General features: G+C 40.7%; 1 protein-coding gene across 1 annotated transcript in view; it reads right to left on the reverse strand.

Moving 5' to 3' along the window:
• HGD (homogentisate 1,2-dioxygenase) overlaps window positions 1-7895 on the reverse strand; it is a 36018-nt gene that overhangs the window by 15481 nt on the left and 12642 nt on the right. Inside the window, exons 4-6 of the mRNA XM_006905589.2 lie at window positions 3675-3734; window positions 1823-1914; window positions 660-694 (exon numbers count right to left, since the gene is read on the reverse strand). Of these exons, the coding sequence (XP_006905651.1) occupies window positions 660-694; window positions 1823-1914; window positions 3675-3734 (187 nt within the window). The remainder of the gene's footprint in view (window positions 1-659; window positions 695-1822; window positions 1915-3674; window positions 3735-7895) is intronic.

The raw sequence follows: 7895 nt of genomic DNA on the forward strand, positions 1-7895 counted from the left end.
AGCTATTTTATTATCTAGAAAAACGTGATTGAAAAAAAATTGACTGCTTTTTCTTCTTTTTTTTTTTTTTTAGTTGTCAGATAAGGAGTTTGTGGATTGACAAAAAGGGAAGCCAAAATAGGATAGAAATCACCCATTTCTGGTAGTTCCAGCAGGAGGCTGACATTTACATGTCTAATGTCTACACCAAAATGTTCACTCCAAAATACCAGTTCTAAAACTATTAAAAAAAAATGGGCAGACCAGAGAAATCTCTAATAGACACTCCATTTTAGATGCTCACATGAAAACCTGTATTTAAATTGCAGATATCAGTGACAGTCTTTTCCTGGGCAGGTTTGAACGCACATTGAGTTACCTTGATAAGTTAATCACATGTTGGTATCACCCTTCATTTCTTTTCAGCTGCCCAAATCTCCTGTGTTAGAAGGATCCAGCAGAAATGGGCAAAGACAGAGAAACCAGGAAATAGAGTAGGGGTTTTGAGGTACACTAGGAATCTTTTCCAGACCACCAATTGCTTTTAGACCTCAGCCTGTAGATTTCACTAAATAAAACATATTGAAGGGATAAAGGAACATAATATGTATAAAGTTAAAAAGCAGATTGTGTCTAGGGCTCAATTCACTGTGAAGAAGTCTGAAATCTTCAAAACTTACCAATCAAGAAGTCTCCATCTGAATTGTAAAAGCATCTGAAATGTATAGAATAATTCCTGTGATTTTTAGTTTTAACATTATCCAGACAAATGAATCCACTGCACAAATTATTGTTTAGTACACACTATGTGCCAGGCTTGGTTCTGGGTATAAAACGGTGTGCAAAATGACCCAGTTTCTGCTGTCACGAAGCTTTGAGTCTTGTAGCAAGTCAGACAGCATCAATTACAGAACTATGTCGTTGCAAACTATAATGGCACTATGAAAGTCAGGTTCAGGGGAATGAAAGAATAGTGGACCTGATGTAGTCTGAGGAGTCAGAAAAGCTTCCCTGAAAATCTGAAAGAATCATCTAGGCAAAGGTTTAAGGAGAGAGGAGAATATTCCAGACAGAAGGAACAGCATGTGCAAATGCTCTGAGGCAGGAGGACACATTGCAGGGTGAAAGAACTGAATGAAGGTGGGTGTGGCTCAAGTGGAGAGAAAAGAAGTGCCAGATATGAGGTTGAACCCAAAGAAATATCTCCTCTGCCTTGTCATAGGCTATGATCTTCGCCCTGACTATGGCTCAGAGAATTAAATGACTTGCCCAAGGTCACTTAGCCAGGAAGAGTGGAATTGCCTTTGGACCTAATGGTCTGGTTCAAAAATCACTACAATATTCTGCTTCTCAAACAAAAGGCAAGACTGCCATTCACGTGTGTTTTTCTGATTTAAAAAAATCTAATGTCTGATTTCTTCTGTTTAGGAACTTTAAGCTTACACAGTTATTAGCTGAAGCCAGTCTTCATAGTCAGCTTGACCTGCCACCAATAGGTGGCCGTAATGAGCATCCAGTGCGACTTTGGACTCAAGAATAGCCTTGGGGAACATTAGAAATTAAGACTATTTTAACCCAAACCTGGTCAAGGTCAAAATGCCTCTTGGACTACTCCCGCTTTCCAGTGCCCATCGTCTCTTTTCTATTTGCACTGTTATGTAACATTCTCATTCGTGCCACAAGAGTCAGTCAAGATAGAAATGCTCATTTATTGTTATTATTAATAAATGTATATCAACATTGCTCTGGAGGAAAAATAAGAAAAACAACAACCTGGCTTTTACCCTCTGGCCAACAGCTTGTGGGAAATGGGGATGTCCTGCCCCAGAATTAAGCCATTTACCTGTCCTCCATGGAGGTATTGCAGAGGAAAATGTGGATGGCAAGTCCATTGTTAGACCTGATGTCTCCAGCTCCACACAAGGTATGCAAGCCCTGGGAGAGAGCCACAGGAGAGGGAAGGGTGAATGTGAGTAGTGCCCAAGAGGCCAGCCCTCCTCCTTGTCCCTGAGGTCCCTGAACATCATGAGGCAAGGTCCTAGTACTAGGGTCTTCCCTTTGGGACTAGTGAGATATTCACTAGTCACTAGGATCCAGGCTACCTCTGGGGAGCCTGGAATTTACTGACTTATGTTTGGTAAGTGATGGCTGATCCTAGTTGCCAGCCATGGCTCTAGATCTGGATTATTTTAATGACTGCATCAGAGGACCTTACAGAGCATCAATTCATTACATGGCATTTTATCAGTTTGGTGCTTAAGATCAACTTGAATGAGAGTTTCTGTTGGGTAAAATCTGGGTAAAATCAGGTTTCTATTGGGTAAAATCTGGGTAAAATCAGGTACCAAGGAGACTTGGGGAAGAAGGTTGCAGCTTAGGGACGAGGTAATTCTCTCAAATATACCACACTATGTGAGGAGACCTCTGCTAATGAATAGGGTCAGCCCTAATTTCTGTAGAACAGGACAGAGGGAAGCATTATGACCAACTATAATCCTTTCTGCTGATAATCCACAGTCCAAGAAACCTTAACACATTGGCCTTCTCAAAACAGCCCTCAGCCTGAAACCTGCAGATGAAAAGCTCAAAAGGAGGGAGCTCTGCTCCTCCAGACATCCATCATTCACATGGGGTGGATTTCTTCTTGAATTTTAACTCCATTTGCAAGTTTGGGATCTGTTTAGATGAGTCTACACAGGGTTTGGAGCATTTAATACGGATAAGAAGTTCAACATGATCCAAACACTTGGCCTGTGGCTGGGCACCTGGACGCTCCCTAAGTAAGCCACCAACTGAGGCTGGTCTGCAGAATCTTCCACTGGCTTCTTCGAGCCCCATCTCCTTGTAATTCCTCTCCTCCTTCCCTACATACGCCTTGCTCTGAGCGCAGGTGTTCCAATACTCTCAGCACCTATAACTATCAGGCAGAACTTCTAATCAGCATTGTACTAATGACAGTTACCACCCTGAGTTGATGCTATTCTAGCCCAGGAGTCCATTTTGGGGAGTTCATGAACTTGGATGGGAAAAAATTATATATTTATTTCACTAAACTCTGACAGAAATTTATCATTTCCTTCAATTAATGTGAATGATGTGAACAACAAACCACAGCAGTATTAGAAGTGCCTATAAACTTACCACATAGAAATCATGGATATTTTTATGTCACATTAATAGTTATTACAGATATCCCAAAATATCATTTATGCTCATACTTCTAATAACCATAGTTATTAGATCGTTTTATAGATTTTGTGATTTAGTGCATTAATAAAGAAGCATACATATTACTATAAACCAAGCCAAATTTATTTAAATATTTTTATCATTGTATTTCAATATAATCGGCTTCTTTGTAATTTTATGTAATTTATGTTATGCATTTGAGAACACAGGCTTCACCAGACTATCAAAGGAGTCTTTGTTCCAAAAATAAAGGAACCTGAAGAAAATAAAAGCTCAATTTCCGTTAGCTGTTCAGAGAGATGTAGTACCCTTTGATGTCGGGGGCCATATGGTGCCTGTAAGAAAGACATCCCTAGGCCAGCCCCAAAGCAGAGGCAGGTGGTGCTGTGTCGGTTGCCTGCCTCTAAGGCTGCTTCTGCTTGGCATTCAGGCTCCAAATGGCTAGATGGATCACTCACCATGGAAGAGAGGAGAGAAGTGGGAAGGTGTGGATAGCATTGACTTACACTCACGAAGTCCATTTTCTTCTGAGACACTTTTGGAATCTCAAATGGTTTCCACCTAAGCTGGAAAAAAATACACATACAGGAAAACTATTTCATAAAAGGAAGCCACAGACTTTCTAAATAAATAGCATCGATTGTACAGAAAAAGGACAGCTGCTCCCTGTGAGGCTCTGACTACTGGGGATTTTGTTATTTTAAATTTAATAGTTATCCATCATTTCCTTAAAGGGCTCAGTTAGGTTCTGTGTGTATATGGAGGGTGTGTGTGTGTGTTTAACCTATATGCATATATACTGTCTTCATTCTTTAGCACTTTAAATTTAAAAAATTTAAAAAAAGACCAGTGCTTCTTATTTCAGAAGCTGTTTGTTTCTTTTAACATTTTGCTCAGGCACATCAGTGCATTTTGACTGATGCTGCTTTTAACTCTATTTATAATCAGCTCCCTTTCCTGGCATGCCAGCCTCTCTGTGTGGGCTCCTGACACTGCAAGGGAAGCTTCGACTTCTACTTCCAGCCCTTGGAGTTTTGAATTATTTCTTGAAGAGAAAGAAAAAAAAACAAAAAACAAAAAAACACCCAGCTGAGATTGGATTTGATAAATGCAGCACCAGGTTCAATTTTTTTTCACCAAAACCCGTGTTTATCCACAGGCTGCCTGACTGACTGATGGTTCAGTTTAAATCACAACGATCTCTAATTTAATAATGAAATGATCTGAGGAAGTGGGAGGAAAAATCAGCGGGTCCAAGCCGTACTCAAAGTGTCAGCCCAGTACTTATTAAACGACTTGGCCTGACCTAGCCAGGCTGGCGGCCAATAAACCTAGCACCCTCAGGACATCTCATGGAGTGACCAGCACCCCGAGGAATGGCTCCACTGGCAGCCGGGTTCAGGCAGGGTAGGTCGGGCCTCCATGAGGTCATGGGGCTCAGCTTATTCTGTATTTCAGAGAGGCAGCCAGAGGGGAAAGCAAGCAGCAAGTGGAAAAGGCAGCACTGCCTTTCCTCACATACAAAACAGCAGCCTTTATTTCTTAAAAGTGATACAGAATTATCACATTCTGGGACTACTTACAAGGAACACAAAATGTTGATTTGAAAAACATTGTTGAAATCATGCTTCATAAAGAAGGAAAAGGTTTAGGACTAATTAAGAATGATATTTCCTGGGGGAGAAGGGGTAACCCAAGAGCAAGAGCCTAGGAAAGGGTTTCTCAGCCTTGGTACTATTGACATTTTGCATTGAGGAATTCTTTGTTGTGGGGGGCTGTTCTGTGTATTGTAGGATGTTTAGCAGCACCCCTGACCTCTACTCACTACATGCCAGTAGCACTCTCTTGAGTTGTAACATTGTCAAATGTCACCTGGGGAACAAATGTCCCCTGGTTGAGAACCATTAACACAGGAGGATATTCCCCTGACATCAGGAAGGGCCACAGCTAAGCACCACTGGCTTTTTGAGGGGAGGTTCTAGTCTACTACTAACCATTACCTGCTACTTCCCTCTATGGCAGCAGTGTAGAGCTTGTATACCCAGGAAGACTGATTGGAAGATAATACTACCTCGAATCTTGGTTCTAAGAAGAGTCATTGTTCTAGATTTCCCAATGGAAGGGATTTAAGTATCAGATCAATGGTTGCCTGGGAAAACTTATAGATCAATCCAGAGATTCTAAACCCTGTTTACCCATAAGAATCACCTGGACAGTCTTTGAGACCCACGACCAAATTAAATCAGAGTCTGTGAAGGTGGGGCCCGGGCATCTGTATTTTATAAAAGCTCTTCTAATGTGCAGCTACAGTTTAAGAATCAGCAAGCCCAACTCAGAGATTCTGTTTTTCTTATATTGCTAAACCAAAGATCAAGTTCAGAAAAGCCCACTCAGTCAACCGACCAAGGATTTTAATCAATCAAGTAAATTGGGGTATCTTGGCAGTGACATGCCAATTACCAAATAGTAAGGATGTTTAAATAATACAAGTGTAAAGATTTACAAACCTAAAAGAAAAGAGAAAGAAAGAAAAGGAAGGAAGGAAGGAAGGAAGGAAGGAAGGAAGGAAGAAGAAAGAAAGGAAAAAAAAGAAGGAGAGAGAGGGCAGGGGAAGAGAGAAAGGGTGAGGAGAGGAGGAGCCCCAGAAACAGGGCAGCACCATCTCATTTGTTGCACTGAGACAACACCTATGTAGATCTTACTCCAATCAAAATACCTGTTGTGGGCAGAAATAAAGCCCTGGCCCCTCGAGTAGGTTTGTCTTCTGTGAGTGGGAAAAACTGAACCAGAGAGGCTGATGTAGGGAGCATGCTTTCAATAGAGCTCACATGCTGAATGAAGCAGTGGCCTTGAAGAACCTTCCCTAATACAAAAAGTGATGCCTTCCAGATGATGGAGATAGTATAGGGAAAGGAGTAGTTTATCTGCTGGATCTGATGACAGCAGATTTTACAAGGCCTATATTCAGCATATCATGAAGGGTGATAAATACCCTAAGGTGGTTCTGATAAACCCAGTACCCACAAGAAGAAGCCAGCTTTGGATCTTCAGACAAGAGATTCTGTTTAGGAGCTTTGGTGTAATATCTTGCTAAATGTGAGGAAGGAGATCTGGGGAAAGGATAAACAGGAAGAGTCCATAGAGTGAAGGGTAGAAACATCTGCTGAATCCAGATGTTCAGCTTAATTGCATGTTGTGGAGCAGTTATCCTCTGATCCAAGAGCAGCCCAAGAGGACTGTGCATTAGGCAGAGCCAGGAGACCTGAGTTCTGCTACTGCCTCTGTGTCAAATGATTAAATGAATGAATAAATACCTCAAAGAACATGACCAAAGCAAATTTGTGAGATTTCTGGAAGTCAGAATGACATTCAGGCAACAGCTAGTAAATTGACAAATGTTTCTAAAAGTCCAAAGATTATTTCTAAAATGTAAATCAGTTCTTTTCATATGTGAAAAATCTTCAGTTCTTCCATATCCTTTCTGATTTTTTGTCCAGTTGTTCTAACAACTGTTGGGAGAGAGGCGTTGAAGTTTCTACCAATAACTGGGAATTTGTCTAATTCTCCTTTCAATTCTATCATTGCTTCATGTATTTTACAGCTGTATCCAGCAAATTCTATTGGAAAATAAACTTTTGCTTTCTAGAAATGATGTGGTCAAAAATAATTTGAAAAGCACATTCAAGGGAGTCCAAAGTTAGAATTAAAAATTCTTTAAAGTTACCCAAAGAAGAAGACAGAGAATCAGTGGCCTCATTTAATGATTAAAATTTGGAAGTCATGCTCAGGGATGAAAAGGAAACCAGAGAATTAACTTCAATTATTTCCAGAGTCAGAAGACCAGGAGCTGGACTAGATGACCCAAGTATCCTTTTCAACCCTGAGATTCTTTGATTTACTGAGATTTCTGCGCCCCTCCCCACTGCCCCCAATTGCTTTGGATTCAACTAGATTAAGTAAATTAGATACTCTCAACAACATTGGCTGGCTAGAGTAGACATATCATTAGAAGTTGGTGCCATCACCCAAGAATTTGGAAGTAACTTGTAGATGTAATAGTGATCACACTATGGTGGCAGTTATTAGTGCAGCTATGGCTCGGAAAGGCCCAGGGTAATCCACTATAGTGAGTTTCAGTTCACACTAGGGAAGATGGTTGTGTGTGTGTGTTGGGGAGGGGGCAGGGAGGTGTGTGTGAATAAAATGAAACAGTAGCTCATTGAATTCTTCAGCAATCTTGCAATTTGAGGAAAAAGGCAAGATGGTTGATGGGGAGAGAAATCAGGCCTTGAGTGACCCATTAGAGTTCTTTGAGGTAATAGGCAAGAGCACAGATAAGGAGGATTCAAGTCACTGTACTTTATTCTGACTTTCAAAAGTCTTCCACAAGGCTACAAAAAAGGTGAACCTTTATGGAATTTGGATGACATTTTTTCACAGGAAGGAAGCTGGACTCCCTTTCCCTTGAGTATAAAGCTAAAGGCTTTACATCTATTACTCTGCACCTAGTATAGAGCATGAAACATAGTAGTCAGTCAATAAATATTTGTTGAGTGACATTTAATTCTCATAACAACCCTCTGAGACTCGTATGATTATTATCTCTATTTTAGAAACGAAAACACTGATAGTTTAGAGCAGTTAAGTTTTTTTTTTTTTTTTTTTACTAAGAACGAAGGCCACCACTCTTTCAGCCTCTCTTTGTAACCCATCCCCTAAGCCCTTTC

Source organism: Pteropus alecto, unplaced genomic scaffold (genome assembly GCF_000325575.1).
Source record: "Pteropus alecto unplaced genomic scaffold, ASM32557v1 scaffold251, whole genome shotgun sequence".
Lineage (NCBI taxonomy): Eukaryota > Metazoa > Chordata > Mammalia > Chiroptera > Pteropodidae > Pteropus > Pteropus alecto.